This window comes from Procambarus clarkii, chromosome 6 (genome assembly GCF_040958095.1).
Source record: "Procambarus clarkii isolate CNS0578487 chromosome 6, FALCON_Pclarkii_2.0, whole genome shotgun sequence".
Lineage (NCBI taxonomy): Eukaryota > Metazoa > Arthropoda > Malacostraca > Decapoda > Cambaridae > Procambarus > Procambarus clarkii.
Window position 1 is genome coordinate 15,897,485 of NC_091155.1, and position 23,271 is coordinate 15,920,755.

General features: G+C 41.8%; 2 protein-coding genes across 2 annotated transcripts in view; one reads left to right on the top strand and one right to left on the bottom strand.

The window, feature by feature from the left end:
* The first annotated feature begins 205 nt into the window (after positions 1 to 205).
* LOC138355319 (uncharacterized) lies at positions 206 to 9,641 on the top strand. The gene is made up of 2 exons (XM_069310194.1): positions 206 to 649; positions 9,624 to 9,641. Exons 1-2 carry the CDS (start codon positions 206 to 208, stop codon positions 9,639 to 9,641), a joined length of 462 nt encoding a protein of 153 aa, XP_069166295.1.
* Positions 9,642 to 13,767: 4,126 nt separating this feature from the next.
* Positions 13,768 to 23,271, bottom strand: part of LOC138355324 (uncharacterized) — a 30,031-nt gene continuing 20,527 nt past the window's right edge. Inside the window, exons 4-5 of the mRNA XM_069310201.1 lie at positions 15,225 to 15,444; positions 13,768 to 14,222 (exon numbers count right to left, since the gene is read on the bottom strand). Coding sequence (XP_069166302.1) covers positions 13,768 to 14,222; positions 15,225 to 15,444 — 675 coding nt within the window. The remainder of the gene's footprint in view (positions 14,223 to 15,224; positions 15,445 to 23,271) is intronic.

Here is a 23,271-nt window from a genome sequence, read left to right on the forward strand (position 1 = left end):
TTTTTATGATAAAAACGCCAACTTGTTAAGGAACTCATCAATGATAAAACAAGTAACAAACACACTTGAATACGAAGGCAGTCAGACATAACAGTAAATACCGGACATCATATATTACAGAGACGAGCTGTTGGCGGGGCGTTCCTCGCTGTGATGTTGGCGGTCTGCATCGCTGACTTCAGTGGCGGAGGAGGAGGCGGTGGCCATGGAGGTGGCGGAGGTGGCAGTGGCTACAGCGGCGGCGGTGGCGGCTTCTCTGGAGGGGGAGGAGGAGGTGGAGGCTACAGTGCTCCGTCTAGAGGAGGAGGAGGCGGTGGCAGAGGTGGCAGTGGCTACAGTGGCGGCGGGGGCGGCTTCTCTGGAGGAGGAGGAGGTGGAGGTGGAGGCTACAGTGCTCCGTCTAGAGGAGGAGGCGGTGGCCATGGAGGTGGCGGAGGTGGCAGTAGTTACAGCGGCGGCGGTGGCGGCTTCTCTGGAGGAGGCGGGGGTGGAGGATATAGTGGTGGAGGCGGAGGTGGAGGATACAGTGGTGGAGGTGGCTCCTCTGGTGGAGGAGGATACAGTGGTGGAGGTGGCTCATCTGGTGGAGGAGGATACAGTGGTGGAGGTGGAGGTGGCTCCTCTGGTGGTGGAGGATACAGTGGTGGAGGTGGCTCCTCTGGTGGCGGAGGATACAGTGGTGGAGGTGGAGGTGGCGGTGGCTCTGGTGGTGGAGGATACAGTGGTGGAGGTAGCTCCTCTGGTGGTGGAGGATACAGTGGTGGAGGTGGCGGTGGCTCTGGTGGTAGAGGATACAGTAGTGGAGGTGGCTCCTCTGGTAGTGGAGGATACAGTGGTGGAGGTGGAGGAGGCTCCTCTAGTGGTGGAGGATACAGTGGTGGAGGTGGAGGTGGCTCCTCTGGTGGTGGAGGATACAGTGGTGGAGGTGGCTCCTCTGGTGGTGGTGGATACAGTGGTGGAGGAGGCTCCTCTGGTGGTGGAGGATACAGTGGTGGTGGTGGAGGATACAGTGGTGGTGGTGGAGGAGGTTACGGCGGTTCTTCAGGTGGTGGTGGCTCTAGCATGTATGGGAAGTAAAGTTTTTTTGTTGGGTGTTACGACCCTGGGTTCTCCAGTGGAAACCAGAGGTCAAAATTGAGCTATTAAACTTCCTGGTAGCACAGTTGGGCATCTAGAATGTCAATTGTTTGTATCTTCCCTGCCAGACGTAAGACTATTATTGTTTCTCAAAGAGCATTTAAAGACTGAGCTGGGGGTTGATTATTAAATAATAACATAGGCACCAACTTTGCTTACTAATACTTTCTAATCATTCATAAAGTAACAATACGTTGCATAGGGGAAGATCTTTAATGTGCTTAGCTGCACGATCAATTAGGCTCCTCCCGGCACCACAACATGAGGGAGGCAGCTGGTGGCTAGCTCGGTCTTCTCTTGGCTGGTGGCGTGAGGTTAAGACCTACTCTGTGGCTGTATCCCTACTCTCCTTCCTTCTCCTCTTACTTATTTCCCTTACCTGAAGTTCCTGTACCCTTAAGTTAAGTATTATATGGTGTAAGTGTGCCTACTCTGGTAGTAACTATTGGTGAGACCTGGGGTTAGTATTTGCCAGTGTTTTGTTTACCCTAAGTGTTGTGTTTTGTATTAGGGTACCACATGGTCTCACTACCCTAAGCTGCATCCAGCTTCAGTGCTTATCCAGTAGTACTTTACCCTAGCTTGTTATTAGTGTAAACCTTGTATCCTGTCTATGTGGACCAAGGCTTTTAACGTAAGATAGTGTGGTAAAGTTATTATTATTATTGTTATTGGTGTGAGTGTATATGGGGGGTTGTTAACGGGTTAATAAATAAGTACATGAATTACAGAGTATCTCTTCTTCCAAGGTGGGAGCGCAGTGATCAACCCTTAGACGAACATATTTGGTCTTGTAGCAAGTTATTACTACTGTGGATAGTTTATTTTGGGGGCCGGGCCTTTTAGCTCTCCCATATTTGATACTCCTGTCTTCTAACTACCTATACCCCTTAATAGTACCAGTACCCCATAGAAGCCCCACTCATATCATTTGTAACAAGTGGTTGGCCAGTCCGGGAGGAACATTATAAGTGTAAAAAATTAGATTCTTGAGTGCCAAAATTAAAATTTTTTATTTCTGCAGAACGGTTGTGTGCTAGCCTAGGGTCCAGCTCATCTAGCAAAGGACATTCTTGCACTGACTGGACACCCAGCTGGATCCCTTCACGATTAAGGTTAGTGTGGCCTTGTGTTAGGGGCCGTGCAAATTTTTGTTTTTTTTCCAATTTTTATTTTTTAATTTTTTCTTTGGCTGGGAGCTAAAATTATTAGTGATGTCTTCTGAAATGCAGAAACTGGCAAGGGAGCCTTCAGTGGTAGAGATAAAGAAACTTAAAAAGTCTAATTTAGTATTGTTAGGCCAGGAATTTGGCCTAGAATTAAATGTCGCAGATAAAAAGTGGACTTTGGTAAATGAAATATTAGAACATTGTATTGATGAACAACTATTGGCAAGTGATACACCTTTATGCCAGCCTAGCCAAGCAGAAAGTGCAACTCATAGGGAAAGTGAATTAGCTTTAGAGTTAGCAAAAATAAAATTAGAGGAGCAAAAACTCAAAACCGAGGAGGCTAGAATTAGAGCGAATGCCACTGGAACTCCACCTGCCGGGGATTCAAACCCCAGGCATTATGAGAAAAAGCATAATTTGCCTGAATTTTCCGAGTCTGACCCTGAAAGGTTTTTCAACCATTTTCAGAGAGTGGCCACGTCCATGAACTGGCCAAAGGAAGAGTGGGTGAAAATCCTACAGGGAAGACTTAGGGGTAAAGCACAAGATATTTTTATAAACATGCCTGACGACGAGTGTTTCGAATATGATAAAGTCAGGGAAGGTATTTTGCGGGCATATGAAATTACTCCTGAAGCTCACCGCCAAGTTTATCGTAACCTTAGGCCTACTCACAACCAACCGCTCACTGAATTTGTGAATGATCAAATTCGATTGTTTGATAGATGGATTCGCTCGGCGAAAGCCGAAACATACGAGGCTCTCAGGAACTTAATTTTAATGGAGCATTTTATAGATGTTATGCCAGAGAACGTATCACAATACATTAAAGGAAGGATAGAGTTAAATTCTAAAATAGGGGATTTGGCCAAGTTGGCAGAAAACTACCAATTGGCGGGCAAAAGGCCCAATAAAAATAATTATACCCCACAGAGTAGCAAACCTTATACCCACAGCCAGTCCAGACCAGCTCATTCTAACCCTTTACCTAATGCACCTTCTGTTTCAGACATAACTAACCCTGTTAAAGTGTCTAGCCCAACGGCACCTAAAGGTGAACCGAAGGGTAATTCTGTTAGTAATGTCTCTTCTCCCCGACGTTTTTGTGGTCACTGTAATCGTCCAAACCACACTATTAGCCGTTGTTGGCAACTGCACCCTGAAAAAAGACCCAATGCTCTAGTTGTGACACAGGGCTTGAGGCTTTCAGAAGGGTTAGGGAGTAAGACCTCCAACCCACAGTGGTTGGACTTGCTTACCCCATTCTTATCGAAAGGGAGACTACTTTTGTCTGAGGGTTCTTCCTGGAAGGACGTGGTGATCTTCCGAGACACCGGTGCCATCCAGACTTTAATTTTAGAGAGTGCATTGCAAGGTGCCAACACTCTCGACACTGGAGAGGTGGTGCTGGTCGAGGGTGTCACTAGTGATACTCGGGAAGTACCCCTCCATAAGGTTACCCTGGAATCTGATTTCCACAAGGGTGTTTGTACAGTCGGAGTCACTTCATACCTACCTTTCCCTAATGTTGATGTAATAGTTGGTAATGATTTAGCAGGGGATAAGGTAGGGGACTCCAGACTGCCTATTATGTTGCCTACCCCTAAGGTTTGCCTGGATCCACCCGCCGCAGAGGATAATGTTGTGTACCCTGCGTGCGCGGTGACCAGGTCTATGGGACTTAAATGTAAGGGCAGCCCTGTGCTTGCCAAGGTGGTAAATCCCGAGGTCACAAGGAGCTTTCCGAGTGGTGAAAACCAAGTGGACCTCGCGGACACATTTATGGCCCGACTCGATGACGTGGCCGAGGACATTGTGGAGAGCCTGCCACCGCCATCTACCGAGAGTAGTGGGGAGGTGGAGAACACTGTTGAGCCTCGGCCAATGGCATCTGACCAAGGCCTAGATGCCTCCTTGAGTGAGTTACAGAAAGCTGACCCCACTCTTGCAGATTGTCATGAAACAGCCGTCTCTATGGAGGAAATTGTAGACGCAGCAACTGGGTACTACTACAATGATCGGATTTTGATGAGAAAATGGAGACCACAGAGTGCTCCCTTGTCAAATGAGTGGGAGGTAGTCCACCAGGTTATGTTGCCGACCTGCTATAGAGAAAGGGTTTTGGCAGCTGCTCATGATGATCCTATGGGGGGACATCAAGGTATTAATATTACGTATCACAAAATTTTAAAGTATTTTTTCTGGCCCAAGCTGAAAAGCGATGTGGCAAAATTTTGTAATGCGTGTATTGTTTGTCATCTGGTTGGGAAACCAAACCAGACTCCACCTAAAGCTCCTCTAAGGCCTATTGTCGTGCCAGAGGAACCATTTTCTCATGTGGTAATGGACTGTGTTGGACCATTACCTAGAACTAAGTCTGGTAATATTTACCTAATCACGATGATGTGTATCACTACTCGTTACCCAGAGGCTTTTGCTGTAAGGAACATCCGAGCAAAAACTGTTGTTGCTCGTATGTTGCAATTTTTTTCCACTTTTGGACTGCCTCGGGTCGTGCAAACTGACAATGGTACTAATTTTAAGTCTGATATTTTCGAGCAATTTTGTAAGGAACATGGAATAACTCATAAGGTTTCCAGCCCATACCATCCACAGAGTCAGGGGGTAATTGAACGTTTCCATCTAACTCTGAAGCAGATGTTGAAGACATCGTGCGAGAGTTCCCACACCTTCTGGGATGAGAATTTACCGTATGTTTTGTTTGCGGCTAGAGAGGGATTGCAAAGTTCACTGGGCTGTTCTCCTTTTGAGATAGTCTTTGGCCATAAAGTTCGTGGACCCTTGCAAATGTTACAGGAGAATCTGTTAGGGAACGTAACGTTATCCGAAGGTTCGGCTTTCTTTGCGCAACACCACCAGAGACTCAAGGACTGCAAGGCGGCTGCATTAAAGTATCTTGGCAAGGCCCAAGAAAAGATGAAAGAACGTAACGATGCTAAATCTAAGTTACGGGTATTTCAGCCTGGCGACCCTGTCCTGGTATTAAAGCCTCGACTAGGGAACACTATGTCCCACAAGTACGAAGGCCCCTACATTGTGACAGAAAAGACTGGGGACCTCACGTACAAAGTGAGGCACTCTGACAAACGTAACCAGGTAATGCTCATACATGTAAATCGACTGAAGAAGTTCCAGGGCCCCAGGCCCATTGCACTAACCAATGTTTCCATTTCCAGTGAGAGAGGGGATGATTGTTCTGGGGACCCAACTAATCTCATTTTCAATAATTCTAGTTCTGTGAATGCTGTGGAGGAACTGTCCCATTTGCAGATGGCCCAACGTGAAGAGGTGCAGTCGTTGGTTGATGAATTCTCCAGTCTGTTCGGGGAGGTCCCGACCCAGACTGATGCCATTTGCCATGATGTCGAGTTGACGGACTACACTCCCATTCGCCTTCAACCCTATCGGATGAGTCCAGAAAAGAAGGCCATCGTACGGAAGGAGGTCGACTACTTGCTCCAGCACGGCCTCATCCGGCCGAGCCAGGGCTCTTGGTGCTCGCCCTGCCTTTTGGTCCCCAAACCAGACGGCTCCTGGCGATTATGCACCGACTATCGGCAGCTCAACAAGGTGACCATTGTGGATGCCTATCCACTGCCCCTCCTCGAGGACTGCATCGACGAGTTGGGAAATGCCAAGTACGTTTCGAAATTCGACCTCTCGAGGGGGTATTATCAAATCCCACTCACTGAACGTGCTAAACAGCTCACTGCGTTCGTGACACCCGAGGGTGTTTTTGAGTATCAAGTGTTACCGTTCGGCTTGCGTAATGCCCCTGCCACGTTCCAGAGACTCATGAACTCTCTACTCGCTAAGGTGCCAAATTGTCGGGCGTATTTAGATGATATCGTGCTGTTTGACAGTAATTGGGCTGACCACATAGCTAGGTTACGCCAGTTGTTTGCCATCTTGAAAAGGGCAAATCTTACCTTAAATGCTAAAAAGTGTCATTTTGGCCAAGGCACAGTGACGTACCTCTGTTATGAAGTGGGCCAAGGAAAAGTGTTACCTCGGCAAGATAAAATCAATGCCATTCTGGAGTATCCAGTACTAAAGTCTAAAAAGGACGTTCAAAGATTTATCGGTATGTGTGCGTACTATCGACGTTTTTGTCAGAACTTTTCCAGTGTTGCCACTCCTCTCACAGACTTGTTGCGGAAAGCCGTTAAATTTAAGTGGTCATCAGACTGTGCAGAGGCATTTAAAAATTTTAAATTGATCTTAGCTTCCGCCCCAGTGCTTGCTAGTCCAAGGTTCGACCGACCGTTTAAAATTCATGTTGACGCGTCTGACTCGGGTGCTGGTGCAGTGTTGTTGCAAACTGGGGATGATCAGGTGGAACACCCAGTATATTATTACTCTGTGAAATTCGACAAGGCGCAACGCAATTATTCAGTGGTAGAAAAAGAGGCGTTGGCGCTAGTGTTAACATGTAAAAAGTTCGAAGTTTACCTCACAGGTAATATAGTGGAAGTGTACACGGACCATAACCCACTAGTCTTCCTGACTCAGATGAAGGGTAAGAATAAACGCATCCTCAGGTGGGCGTTGTACCTACAGGACTTCAATCTTTCCATTACCCACCTACCGGGCAGACTCAACGTGATAGCCGACGCTCTGTCCCGGTTGCCTGAATAACATTCATCTGAGCCACAGAAAGCCATTTACCAACCGTCATGCTTTAGTTAATTTTTTTTAGGTTCTCCTGTGACATTAAATATTCCGTGTCCAATTTATTTACTTCCCTGTTCGTTTATTTTTGTTGTGTATGTTTTTTTTTTCTTTCAGAGAACTCCTTTGTATTTTTTTTGCAGAGAAATTGCTTTTGATTGATTTTTTGTTTTTGTCATATGTTTTTCTTTTTGTTCTCTGTATACTCTTACAAAAAAATATGACTACTATTCTAGTAGTCACATTTTTTTTTCTCTGAAGGGGGGAGGAGTGTTACGACCCTGGGTTCTCCAGTGGAAACCAGAGGTCAAAATTGAGCTATTAAACTTCCTGGTAGCACAGTTGGGCATCTAGAATGTCAATTGTTTGTATCTTCCCTGCCAGACGTAAGACTATTATTGTTTCTCAAAGAGCATTTAAAGACTGAGCTGGGGGTTGATTATTAAATAATAACATAGGCACCAACTTTGCTTACTAATACTTTCTAATCATTCATAAAGTAACAATACGTTGCATAGGGGAAGATCTTTAATGTGCTTAGCTGCACGATCAATTAGGCTCCTCCCGGCACCACAACATGAGGGAGGCAGCTGGTGGCTAGCTCGGTCTTCTCTTGGCTGGTGGCGTGAGGTTAAGACCTACTCTGTGGCTGTATCCCTACTCTCCTTCCTTCTCCTCTTACTTATTTCCCTTACCTGAAGTTCCTGTACCCTTAAGTTAAGTATTATATGGTGTAAGTGTGCCTACTCTGGTAGTAACTATTGGTGAGACCTGGGGTTAGTATTTGCCAGTGTTTTGTTTACCCTAAGTGTTGTGTTTTGTATTAGGGTACCACATGGTCTCACTACCCTAAGCTGCATCCAGCTTCAGTGCTTATCCAGTAGTACTTTACCCTAGCTTGTTATTAGTGTAAACCTTGTATCCTGTCTATGTGGACCAAGGCTTTTAATGTAAGATAGTGTGGTAAAGTTATTATTATTATTGTTATTGGTGTGAGTGTATATGGGGGGTTGTTAACGGGTTAATAAATAAGTACATGAATTACAGAGTATCTCTTCTTCCAAGGTGGGAGCGCAGTGATCAACCCTTAGACGAACATATTTGGTCTTGTAGCAAGTTATTACTACTGTGGATAGTTTATTTTGGGGGCCGGGCCTTTTAGCTCTCCCATATTTGATACTCCTGTCTTCTAACTACCTATACCCCTTAATAGTACCAGTACCCCATAGAAGCCCCACTCATATCATTTGTAACATTGGGATTATAAGAATCATTACACCTCAGGTATGACCTGTGTAAAATAGTGTTCACTCTCATATCACGTCACAGTCGTCAACATGTGGTCACATCTGTCTCATTGTTTTACTGTTTCACACCTATCTCAAGTTCTACAGTGCCACATCTGTCTCAAGTTTTACAGTATAAGTCACATTGTGACAATGAACACCTGTGTGACCTTCAACTGTTTTTGTTATATTGTGTTATATTGTTACGACCCTCTCGGGACGCAACAGGGTTCTCACTCTGATGTAGTTAGAGGAAGATATATATCCGGCCCCAAGCCAGTAGAGGCTATCAAGGGATGCGATCCGTGACGCAAGTAACTTAAAGGGAGTAGGGAAAGAAAGGTAAGAACTTATAATATAATATAACCTTCACCATTTAAATATATAAAAGTAAAACGTACACAAGGGGGAGGGGTATTAACACTTTACAAAGGGGGTCAACACGGTAGTCTTCTGCTGGAGACTATGGATCCTTGAAGCTAGGTGCTGAGTCCGCGGTGCTTTCTTCGTGGCCTCCAGACGTGTCCTCTGAGAACGCCGAGTCTACCCTGGCCACAGGTCAGCCACAACACAGGTCCACTGGGGGCACCGTCGTGGAGGCCGTCAACCACACGTCCAGCAGGTCTGCTGGCAGGTACTGAGCCACCAAGGCTGGTACGGCCACTCCACGAACGATAAAAGGGGTACGCCCTAGACAGGAGTCTCGTGTGATATCACCAATCACCCTCCTGTCCTCAATACCCCAGTGGATTATCGTCTCCAACCGTCGGTCCCGGGTAAATCCTTCCACTGCCACTCCACTGGCAGGCTTAACACACCACAGTGTTCTTCCGGGGGGACGACGTCACGACAGCTGCAGCAAACTTCACTGTATGGAGACTGGCTGCCTCGGGTAGACTGACTCAACCTTCAACACAGTGGTCCCAGGTCGGCTCTGTAAACAGACACGTCATCAATAACTGGGACACTAATACACCACACTCACAGGCTCAGATACAAACGCCCGACCTATCCACTCCATAGATGGCGCTGTCGTCGGAGCACCACCTCACCAGAGGTCAGGAGCGGCGGTGTTGAGTGCTGAACCAGACTGGAAACTGGTCCTCGAGGCCAGTACACGCTGTCCTCACTAGGTGTCGTCGTTCGTTTGGCGGGGGTTTCGGGAGCTGACCCACAGATGGCGTGGTTGTCACTGCTCCAGGCTCGGACGCTGGATCCGAGTTCGTAACATATATTTATTTTAATAACCTTACCAAAATACACTTTAAATATAGATTGAATTTTTCTTCCATCTGTTATATTGTTCATTTTACGCATTTATGTGATTTTTTTTTAGTTTCTGTTAGAATATTAAGGCTCTAATACCCTATGAGTAGGCGAGTGGTTGAAGGTTTCTGGCTCCCATTATGGATTTAGATCCTCCAATGATCTGGTAAGCAATTAACATACTTGGTGAAAAAAAAAACTTCAAAATTATATCCCTATCATGCATCCTGAACTGATTATGAAGATAAGTGACGTTGGAAGTGCTGCATTCTACAGTAGCTGGCCGAATTGAAATCATATTTCCATTCAAGAAGTTACGAATCTATTGATCTTCCAATAGAGCAGACTCCTATATGTTACTTCTGCCCAGCTAAGTCTCGGATGTAGTAACATTTTGGAGTGTGCTTAACCTGTTGAAGACCGAACCACATATCTGAAGATGGAGAAACGACGACGTTTCGGTCCGTCCTGGACCACTATCACACGACTTGATAATGATCCAGGACGGACCGAAACGTTGACGGTTCTCCATCTACTGGTGTGGCTCTATATCTTCAGCCACGTTATTGTGGCTGATGATCTTTTTCACCTTTTGATGTGTGTGTGCGTGGTTGTGTGAGTGCGGTTCTTTGCATATGCGCGTGTGTTTGTCATGAGTGCGTGTCTTTCATCTAATATAGTGGTCCTTAGTCTTACGGAAGAGGTTTGTTTCGTGTTGGTATTGAGCTTATGGCTTTCAACCTCTATAGGGTTATCCATCACCAACAAGCAGGTATTCTTTAGGCCTGATCATAATACTGTAGTAAGCTCTCGGTATACTTATGTTAAGAGAGCAGGTATACTCTCTTCCGTTGATGTGTCCGTTTAAGCTACAAAGTCTTATATATATATATATATATATATATATATATATATATATATATATATATATATATATATATATATATATATACATATATATATATATATATATATATATATATATGTATATATATATATATATATATATATATATATATATATATATATATATATATATATATATATATATATATATATATATATTGTGACGGTAAAGCGTTGGTGTTCGGCTGTTTCAAAAGCTAGGGGCAGGGCCTCGTCACATAGTCAAAAAAAAAAAAAAGAGAAAAGTTGGTCCTTTTTTCTGTGGTAAGGTAATGGGAAGACACACAAAACACAAGTATATAAACAATGAAATTTTAATTACTCTAGAAAAACAAGACATGAATAAAGGCAATCTCATAAAAATATGCAAGACAAGTCAACAAACAAAATAACATGAATAATCACTGGCAAATGAAAAGTTACGCTAAGACAAGTAAGTTACAGTGATAGCAAAATAAAATATGAGTGCTGGAATACTGGCTTCGAGCTGCCACCTCCCTTAGTACACGAAAGCCAAGGCTTAGTCTACCAGCGAGAGATGTCAACTGCATGGAGCACTGAGATATTCTGACGAGACTGGCGCACTGCATCCCAGACGTCGACTTGTGGTGGTGGCGGAGGGCAGGGGCGACGAGACACCAGCCAATCAGCAACAGGCAGGCAAAGGATGAGCAGTTAGCTGGTTACGGCGGTGGCCAGGTGTGCTGGGTACGATTTGCTCTCTGGGCAAAACGTTTGGCGATACTTGGTGAAGGTATCTTGTATATAGTATCTTGTATTTTGACGTAATTATGTAGGGAAGAGCAGGCTCAATCTCTCTTGAAAGAGATTATCGTCACAATATATATATATATATATATATATGTGTGTGTGTGTGTGTGTGTGTGTGTAAATAAGGCTTAAATTAATCGTAACTTTGCTTACCTGTCTTTGAGGATGGAAAGTGATGTCTAACTCCGTATACAATGCCTACGAGCCTCATTATTCCTTTTGTATTATAATTTAACTTTCCTGAAGATTGAGTTGTGTAGAATCTTATTTTTTTAAGGCGTAGCTGGAGGTGGCTTCTACAGCTTCTTCATTCACTGCTTTCTACTTAAACAAATATCTAATGGAAATCTCACCGACCTAACAAATTCACAAAGACCTGAAAGTTGTAGCATTAAATATTATGATAGATATCGTGGAGACATTCAAATATGGGACTAATAGAACAAGAACTCGGCAATATGTTATAGTGGCCAGAATACGCCTGGGATATAGACGTATCTGGCAGCTTTCTCAAAACCGAAATGTCGAGTACACAATGTGTCAACTTTGTGAAAGAAAAACATGCACTCCCTTGAACATTATATTGTAGAATGTCCCATATTGACTGACCATCGCCCTCCTGGGCTAAGGTATGCTGAACTCTGTAACTACTATATGAGTACTGAAACACTTGATGATATATTGGACTTGTACCCTAGATTGACCATGTAACGTATCAATTATACAATGAATGTATGTGATGTAACTCTATAACCTGAGTTTGTAAAAGCACCTTAATCATCTTAGTGATTAAGTGGTTAATTGCACACTAGTTTCTCTATCAGTTATCTCACCCTGTCAGAGTAAAAGAGACAAATGTATGTGTTTGCATGAGTGTATATATGTATATGTACGTATGTGTGTGTGTGTATATGTATGCGTATAAAGTATATGTGGAAGCTGATCAGAATTCCATTTCACCTTTGTAAATACACGTTAATGACACTATGTAAAAGACACATCGAACACTTTATGTAGGGCATACGTAAATCTGTGTATTTATGTATTTACGTATGTAGCTTAGCCTAGCATTTTAAAAGCACTTCAATGACCTTCTGTGGTTGATTGTTCAATAAATTCCTGAACTATATGTTTAACAAATCTCTAACCCTGTCCATGGAGGACAGAAGAAAATGTATATATGTTGCTTAGCATTGTTAATGTGTGGCCACGTCTGTGGTAGAAAATAATAATAATAATAATAATATTATTAATAATAATAATAATAATAATAATAATAATAATAATAATAATAATAATAATAATAATAATAATAATAATAATAATAAAAACTGCATTCTACTTGTTGACCACCCGTACAGGTACGAGTATTTCTTTACATTTCTTCGACTCATTTGTGCTTCTATTATTCTCAATCTAGAAAGACGATCTATGTTTAGCCGCTTTCTGTTTCGTCTTTAGACAGCCTAATCATATAATTTGATAACAATTTTCAGTAATGACTTTCCCCCTCAGAAAGATTGTTCTTTCATTACAAAGTTTATCCATTCTAGATGCTCTTAATTCTCAACTTAATTACTTTTCCAGCCTTTTACATGGGATATTTGTTATGCAAACTGATCTGTAATTTAGTACCTGATGTCTGTTATTTTTTTAATGTTGTTGTTTTTAATGTTGTTGGGTTAGAGAGAGGCACATAATGGGCTCAGGGACTGAACTCCACAATTCATTTAGCTAAGCAAGTTAGCAAGTTACAATCTCGATGAGCTTGTTACAAAACTCAATGTACATCGTCATATCAACAATAGGATCGAGATCGACCACAAGTACAGTCTCTAAATTAAGCAACTGACATATGTGGAGACCTAGTGTCACAATTGACATGTTTGTCCTGCACACGGCCCCTCCCTATCCAGTGGGCAGCGATGGATAGATTACAATCACTTAGTTACTACCTACAATTAGAAAACTGGTGATACTTGGCCAAGATTTCTGGTAGCAGATCATTTCGAATGAAATTTTTACACATCTCTTGAACATTTATTATATAATTGTCTCTGAATTCACGTATATTTTCGCACTCCATCACATGGTGACGGAGGGTGTGCGAATACTTTTGTTAACACAGTTTACATATGGTCAGGTCTACATCAGCGGACAATGAGAATTCCCAGAGATACTTGTTACCGAGTCTAAACCGAGCAGTAGTAACATCTAGAAGTCTGCTGATTTTATTGGACGATCCATAAATGTGTGGCTCCTCTTGCATGATAATGTTGTTGTTGTTGTTGTTGAGTTAGGGGCGACGACGATCGTGGGATCGGATGCTCCCCGGCGTACCCGTAAAGGGTGAAACGCGAAGCCAGGAAAGGCGAAACGCCAAGCCAAAACGCCAAACGAGTGACGCCAAGCACTAGAAACTAAAATGCCACACGGCAAAGAAACGCACAAAGGGAGAGGCATAAGCACATAATATAACAGGGCAAACAAACAGCCAGAGGGGTACACAGCATTTTATAGAGCAAATACACAAGAAATCAGTGCACATACTTGCCCGGGAACCTGGCCTGCGGGAACCGTACATTGAACGCTTCCCAGAGCACCCAGAGCCAAGGGTCTCGTCCATCCACCGGGGACGCCATAACATCCGGAACCGGGGCAACAAACACCCGCAAACAGGGGACCCAGATGGTAATACTCATGAGGCGAGAAGTCGCCACTCGCCCCCACATAAAGGGAACTTGCCCACCATGAAAGTACTCCGGTCGGTCAGACAGCAGTAACTCGGCAATCTCCGACCAGTGACCCGGCGGCATCACGTCCTCCAGGGCCCCAACGTGCATCCTCACCACAGGGGCACCCGCGGCCCCGGGCACACCACCAGACGACAGCAGGGAACCCGGACGACGCGCATCCTTCCGTAACGTCATCACCAGGCCACGCCCAGCACCAGAGTCCACACCACCCCTGTCAGCGGAAGACACCACCCCTTCTGTTCAAGAATGAACAGAAGGCACGTCAGAGACATGGGCACCAGCTCCAGCAGGCACATGGACCTCCGCCACCACGAACTGCGGAGACATCGACGTATCCGTATACACACCGTCAACACCCGAAGACCCACAGTCACTGAAGTTACCAACATCGGCCCAGGCAGAAGACGAACGCCGGGAACGTTTGGGCACCGGCCGGATATCGTCAGAGCCGGAAGCAGACACAGAAACACGGGTACCACGAGCCGGATGAACCGACGCCCGACACAGAACGGCATCTACCACAGGGGAAACTGGGCCACACACAGCAGGAGACTCTGCAGCCACCCCAGCACTCAGCACATCCGGGACCCGAGACACGGTCACAGGGCCAGGCGCAGCATCCGAAGACGAGGGAGAAGACAGCGACGCCACACAGGGGGCACCAGGAAGGCCCACGGGAGCAGCTTGGACAGTGACAGGATCAGGCAGACCAACCGACGGTACCGCAATACCCAGAGGAGGGCCAGCAACAACCAGAGGAACGTCAGGCGTCGCCGGGGAGCTGCAGCAGCGAACGGGATGCGCACCTCCTCATCATCACCGGAGACTGCCTCCAGTGGGAGCGGTGGGAAATCCTCTTCTCGGAACAAGTTGACAGGAGCAGCCGGGGCCTCAGAACACCCGGCAGCCTGATGCCCCAACAGGCCACACCGGAAGCAGGTACGAGGCTGCCAGGCATAATACACCCGGACGTAGTATACCATAAGCCGGACAGAAGAAGGTATATCCGACCGCAGGCGCATTCCCGACGTGCGAATGTTCGTTTGCCTCCCAGCATACCGCCCCGAGGAGAGCGTGTTCACCCACACGCTGACAACAGTACCAAATCTCCCGAAGTAACTCCGGAGGAGGTCTTCAGGGAACTCCAGGGGCGCACCATGGACACTGCCAGAGGTCAGGGCACCACTGCGGTCCGAAATCGCCACAGAGCCGGCAACAGCAACGTGCGCCCCTCATACCGTCGGAGAAGTCCCGGTACTCCTCCTCCCTCACGAACTTAATAACAACCCAGTTGGCCGTAACAAGCTCCACACCGTAAATAGCCTCCACCGGGATACGAAGCATGTCACACTTCACCATCTCGATGATCGTATAACCAGCCTTACAAGTGAACTCGAGGCCCACGGAGTTCACACGCACAACAGGGGGAAGATGGCCTCCCATGTCAGAACCGCCACGCTTGCATGATAATAGATGGAATTACTGGTATCGATTTCACTTTGCCTCAGATCTAAAATATTTTGTTTAAGTTCTTGGTGTACTATTGCTATCAGACTGCCTATTGGCAATCCAAGGTTATGGGCTATACTGAGCCCGTTAAGTTTTTAATATTGGAGCTGTGTAATTTTTCTAGAATTCTTGGAAATCTGCTGACTTGAGTACTTTATTGAAATTATTAGCTAGCAGAAGACATCACTTCTACAACCATCTTCAACAAGCAAGGTCATATTAATTTAATAATAACATTAATAATTGTTTTTAAATTAATAGAAGCTACAGTAGTTCCCTTATAATTTTGATGGATCTTTTTTCTCCATCTTTTCATCCATCAGTAGTGAATACTGTATCGTAAAGTGCTTGTGATGTCCCCTTTTTTGTGGTAAATATATGGAATTAGCTCAGATCTGAGAGAACTCAGACTGTCAGCGTGTTTGTGTGTACGTATTTTCAAAATGTAGTATTAAGTTTTAGTCTTTAATGTTTTTCCTGCCCGAAACGCTTTGCGTAATAGTGGCTTTAGGCATTGTATGTACTAGCTCTATCTATAAATCTATCAATTTTTGTATAACCTCTTGTATGTATGTACTTTACCTGAATAAACATTTGTTTATTTTATTATTATTTAATTATATTCTCCAAATTAAAGTAGTATTGCATAGATTATTTCGTTTTCTTTGAATGACTCTTGGCTTTACCCAACAGTTAACTTCAGTATAACTGAAGGATTCATAAAATATTTAATAATTAATGATAATTTGACAAATACAAGAAATTGTGGTGAGCTTTGACCTTTTTAATTATCAATAAGGCAGGTTACTTTTTGCTATGTAAAGTTATTAGCAACGCAATAGCTTACTAAGCAACCAGAAAATATACTTTAGTCCATGGACAAAGGTTAGGACTAGAGTATATGTTATATACTAAAGTATATAATATATACTAAGGTATATATTCTAAAGTACATAATATATTAATATACAATATATAAATTATATATACTCAATGCTGATTAAGTCAGCATGAAAGCCTATTTTAATCGTTATATAAATTTGGTTCTAAATTAAATATAGGAGTATATAGGCATAAGCTAGTTTGTTGCTTTCTACACTGTTGTATTTTTATGTCAGCTATTATTGTCTGAATGCAACCTGTACAGTACGTCTCATTTTGTACGTTTCGATCCCCAAAGTACATAGATCAAAGCACCAAGAGAAGTACATGCTAATACAGTATGTATTATTACAAATACAGTACCAATACAGCACAAAATACACGTTTTCTATGCACCAGGTAGTTAGGGTAGGTATGTTGCTATGGATAGATGAGGAGTTTCTTTGTTGTAAGTCGGGGAAAATTAAGAGAACGGGTTTATGTATAAGCAAGTTAACCCAACAGACGTAAACTGCCAGAGCTGATGCCTATTAGTCGTCACATACTCTCTCCCGTTCTCCCTCGCTCCCGTTTTCTCCCTCCCATTCATTTCCCCTCCGTTTTCTTTCAATTCTTCCCATTCTCTCTCACAGAATATCGAATATGTCCATCTAACACACAGTATAACCACTTTATTTTTACTACTGTTATTAATTTGATGTAACATTGGGACAATGTTGTAATTTTTTTATCATGTTTAAAATCTGTTGGAAAGCTCTATGGAAAACAAAACTCATATTTTATACTTCACAGAAGTCGATGATTGTTACAATAGTACTACTTAGAAGGGGGGATGGGGCCGACCCCACCGACAAGAAAATATGGAAAGTTCTGTGAGGCAAAGTGCAAGTGATGGCTTCCAACCTTGTTAAAGTAAAAAAAAAAATAATATATATATATATATATATATATATATATATATATATATATATATATATATATATATATATATATATATATATATATATATATATATATGTCGTACCTAGTAGCCAGAACGCACTTCTATGCCTACTATTCAAGGCCCGATTTGCCTAATAAGCCAAGTTTTCATGAATTAATTGTTTTTCGACTACCAAACCTACCTAACCTAACCTAACCTAACGTTTTCGGCTACCTAACCTAACCTAACCTATAAAAATAGGTTAGGTTAGGTTAGGTAGGGTTGGTTAGGTTCGGTCAAATATCTACATTAATTTTAACTCCAATAAAAAAAATTGACCTCATACGTAATGAAATGGGTAGCTTTATAATTTCATAAGAAAAAAATTAGAGAAAATATATTAATTCATGAAAACTTGGCTTATTAAGCAAATCGGGCCTTGAATAGTAGGCATAGAAGTGCGTTCTGGCTACTAGGTACGACATATATATATATATATATATATACATATATATATATATATATACATATATATATATATGTCGTACCTAATAGCCAGAACGCACTTCTATGCCTACTATTCAAGGCCCGATTTGCCTAATAAGCCAAGTTTTCATGAATTAATATATTTTCTCTAATTTTTTTCTTATGAAATGATAAAGCTACCCATTTCATTATGTATGAGGTCAATTTTTTTTTATTGGAGTTAAAAATAACGTAGATATATGACCGAACCTAACCAACCCTACCTAACCTAACCTAACCTATCTTTATAGGTAAGGTTAGGTTAGGTAGCCGAAAAAGGTAGGTTAGGTTAGGTTAGGTAGGTTAGGTAGTCGAAAAACAATTAATTCATGAAAACTTGGCTTATTAGGCAAATCGGGCCTTGAATAGTAGGCATAGAAGTGCGTTCTGGCTATTAGGTACGACATATATATATATATATATATATATATATATATATATATATATATATATATATATATATATATATATATATATATATATATATATGTCGTACCTAGTAGCCAGAACTCACTTCTCAGCCTACTATTCAAGGCCCGATTTGCCTAATAAGCCAAGTTTTCCTGAATTAATATATTTACTATAATTTTTTTCTTATGAAATGATAAAGCTACCCTTTTCACTATGTATGAGGTCAATTTTTTTTTATTGGAGTTAAAATTAACGTAGATATATTACCGAACCTAACCAACCCTACCTAACCTAACCTAACCTATATATATAGGTAAGGTTAGGTTAGGTAGCCAAAAAAAGCTAGGTTAGGTTAGGTTAGGTAGGTTAGGTAGACGAAAAAACATTAATTCATGAAAACTTGGCTTATTAGGCAAATCAGGCCTTGCATAGTGGGCCGAAAAGTGCATTCTGGCTACTAGGTACGACATATATATATATATATATATATATATATATGTCGTACCTAATAGCCAGAACGCACTTCTCAGCCTACTATTCAAGGCCCGATTTGCCTAATAAGCCAAGTTTTCATGAATTAATGTTTTTTCGTCTACCTAACCTACCTAACCTAACCTAACCTAGCTTTTTTTGGCTACCTAACCTAACCTTACCTATAAATATAGGTTAGGTTAGGTTAGGTAGGGTTGGTTAGGTTCGGTCATATATCTACGTTAATTTTAACTCCAATAAAAAAAAATTGACCTCATACATAGAGAAAAGGGTTGCTTTATCATTTCATAAGAAAAAAATTATAGTAAATATATTAATTCAGGAAAACTTGGCTTATTAGGCAAATCGGGCCTTGAATAGTAGGCTGAGAAGTGAGTTCTGGCTACTAGGTACGACATATATATATATATACATATATACATATATACATATATATATATATATATATACATATATATATATATATATATATATATATATATATATATATATATATATATATATATATATATATATATATATATATATATATATATTTTGGTAGCAGTCTTTCTTGTAAACATATATTATTAAATATGACCGAAAAAGTAAGATTAATAATTCTAACACGAAGTTTCTCATAATTCTTACTTTTCTTTTCACTGTCGATGGTAATTGAAAAATCAATTCTCCAAAATTCATTTTTATTTCTAGTCTGACGCGACACTTGAACGCATTTCGTAATAACTTATTACATTTTCAAAGACTTTAGTTCACACACACACAACTATAACCTGCAAACACTAAACAGAGTTCTACTATGCTATCATTTTAACAGCTTTTATCATATATACCCGCATTTGGGTGAGGTGATATGTTACAACAGTTTTGGATGAGGTGAACAAAACTTTCAACACAAGATAGAGCAAACTTTCAACACAAGATGGAGCAAACTTTCAACCCAAGACAGAACACGGTGCAATGGGTAATTAAAGGGAAAAATGGAAGTAACTGCAAAGGGCCTATTGGCCCATATTTCTTGATGCTTCTATATTGGTGCGGAGTCTTGAAGTGGGTAGAATATAGTTGTGCATTAATTGGCTGTTGATTGCTGGTGTTAACTTCTTGATGTGTAGTGCCTCGCAGATGTCTAGCCGCCTGCTATCGCTGTATCTATCGATGATGTCTGTGTTGTTTGTTAAGACTTCCCTGGTGATAGTCTGGTTATGGGAAGAGATTATATGCTCCTTAATGGAGCCCTGTTGCTTATGCATCGTTAATCGCCTGGAAAGAGATGTTGTTGTCTTGCCTATATACTGATTTCTTTGAGGCTTACAGTCCCCAAGTGGGCATTTGAAGGCATAGACGACGTTGGTCTCTTTTAAAGCGTTCTGCTTTGTGTCTGGAGAGTTTCTCATGAGTAGGTTGGCCGTTTTTTTGGTTTTATAGTAAATCGTCAATTGTATCTTCTGATTTTTGTCTGTAGGGATAACGTTCCTATTAACAATATCTTTCAGGACCCTTTCCTCCGTTTTGTGAGTTGTGGAAAAGAAGTTCCTGTAAAATAGTCTAATAGGGGGTACAGGTGTTGTGTTAGTTGTCTCTTCAGAGGTTGCATGGCGTTTCACCTTCCTTCTTATGATGTCTTCAACGAAACCATCGGAGAAGCCGTTGTTGACTAGGACCTGCTTTACCCTACAGAGTTCTTCATCGACTTGCTTCCATCCTGAGCTGTGACTGAGAGCACGGTCGACATAAGCGTTAACAACACTCCTCTTGTACCTGTCTGGGCAGTCACTATAGGCATTGAGGCACATTCCTATATTTGTTTCCTTAGTGTAGACTGCAGTGTGGAAACCTCCGCTCCTATCCATGACTGTTACATCTAGAAAGGGCAGCTTCCCATCCTTCTCCATCTCGTAAGTGAAACGCAACACAAAATTCCGCTCAAATGCCTCCTTCAGCTCCTGCAGATGTCTAACATCAGGTAACTGTGTAAAAATGTCTTCAACATACCTGCAGTATATGGCCGGTTTCAAGTTCATGTCGACTAAGACCTCCTGTTCGATGGTACCCATGTAGAAGTTCGCAAACAGGACACCTAGGGGAGAACCCATGGCGACCCCATCTACTTGCTTATACATGTTTTCGTCGGTGTTTTCTATGAAGCTTTTCAAGGTGAACTAGTATGTTTAGTATGTCACATATGCACGTATTTAATAAGTCAATATTGACTGTAAGAAAGTACGAGAACGGGTTGGATGACGAGCTGTATTAGTTCCTAATAGTCAAATATATAATTTGAACAAACCACACACCAGAAAGTGAAGGGACGACGACGTTTCGGTATGTCCTGGACCATTAACAAGTCGATTGTGACATAGCTTCAATCAACAATCGACTTGAGAATGGTCCAGGACGGACCGAAACGTCGTCGTCCCTTCATTTTCTAGTGTGTAGTTTGGTCAAAATATTGCAGCCACGTTATTGTGACTCCTCGTGTGCATAAAATTTGAATTTAATTTTACTATGATTATCATAATAAAAATAATAATAATAATAATAATAATAACTATTATTATTATTGGGAAAATCAAGTAGAGCAATGTATAGGGATTCGAATCAGCGTTCTGGGTATTCCCAGTCGTACACCATAACCCACCGCTCCACAATACGTTGTAAGTAACTTAACCTGGAACTTATCTGAATCCACTAGGTGTCCTTGAGACACCGAGCTGATCCAAATCAAGTTTTCACAATTTACCCTTGTACACTCTGGTGTGGGTGTAAGACTTCTCCACGCGTTTCCCTCAAATACATACAAGGAAATCACTCTAATTTGCGTCAAGGGAGGAATAGATGGAAGACTAGCACTGGGAAGTTCTTTCTGACCTTTCTGACCTGAAGACTGGCCAGAAAGACTAACCATAATGTCATAGTGCTCTCTCGTGTTAATTGGCATTCCTTGCCTTATAAACTTTGAACTTAACTTAAAGTATTGCTAAGGAACTTTTGAAATTTTCGCTCAGGAGCACAACTAACAAATTTACAAAAATGTACAAGGAAATTTGTATATCTGAAAGCCAATGTGTGCTTGAAATTAAAATTTAAAGTCTCACCAAATAAATCAATGCCTGAGCAATAATTTTGGATTCCTGTCCACGATCTTATCTAAAGTTAATAGACACATTGAAGACAGTGTCACGCATCTAATGATAAGCAAACACTAATACCCGACATTTTGCCGTCCCTTTAGGCTCTCCTCACACAGAAGAGATGTCGCTGGTTTGTGGATATAATTAACTATATATTATGATTAATATATTCTATCACAAAAAGTATACCTCACAGGTTCCTGCATGAGAACTCCTTCTATCAATAATAACACGCCATGGAAGAGATGCCACATGAATCGGAATGATCTTTTCTCTGCACAAACGGAGTAATTTCGACGATTATGCATTGGGTATATATATAGTAATTAAATTTGTGAAGAGGTTCACAGCCGAAACACAGTTGCTTCAAGAGCAAAGACATCTTGTTAACATTGACTAATAATTCAAATCGAATTTAGTAAAATTCCAAGCTGAACTGAACACACTTTTGTATGTGTAAAAGTTTTGGTCAGGGTCTTACACCAAGTCTTTCGCACTCTTCTGAGTGCATTATCAAGGTCTTAGTGTGTGATTAGCGTGAGACTTACATCTCAACGTCTAATATTAGACATTGAGATGTAGTCCTTACAAAAATTTTACAGATACACAAGTGTGGGTTTTTATCCTATGTTATTATGTCTGTGAGAAGACATTACCATCACTAATAATAATAATAATAATAATAATAATAACATGTTTGCTAGTATTTATTTATCGTAAAATTTCACCAATCCACAAATGTTCATTGTAAGAACTCAGTTTCATATATTTTAACTCGCTCATCACTGTTCTTCCGTCAGAGAATTTCACTTTCTCACCTCTAATGCATCACTATTACGACGTCCTTCCATCTTGGTTGTCATGTTTGTGAATGATTAGGCGCTTATCGTGCATCTGGGTTTAGATTTCATGCATTAACGCTGTAGCCACAGGCAGGTGGATCTACCTATTTTTCTTGCCTGATTTCTCCTTGTTGACTCATTTTCCTCATCAACTGTAATATGAGAGTTTGTTTTGTCCTCCACTTTGTGGCTGGTGTTGCAAGCGTCGTATTTTGACGTTTACCCACTGCCAAAAATCTTTTTACTAGGAAATGGTAGCGGCTCGCGAAAGTGACGAACTATCATGTTTTCTGTTTTAGGTCCTCTGGTAGGTTAGGATAATGGCACTTTAGTACGACAGATTCTTGACGTTGGGAGACCTTAGGAGGACGAACTGGTCCATAAGCAATAAGCTCATTACAGAGCTCTATAAAACTACTTGCGAGACCCTTCAACTTCATTTATGCTGACGTTTTTTTTCTGTCTTTAATCCATGTCCTGATCTGCGTTAATATATTTCGTTGTGTAGGTTTGGAATCTGACCTTCCACTATTTTCCATGTGTATATTATTTTGTCTCTCTCGTCTCC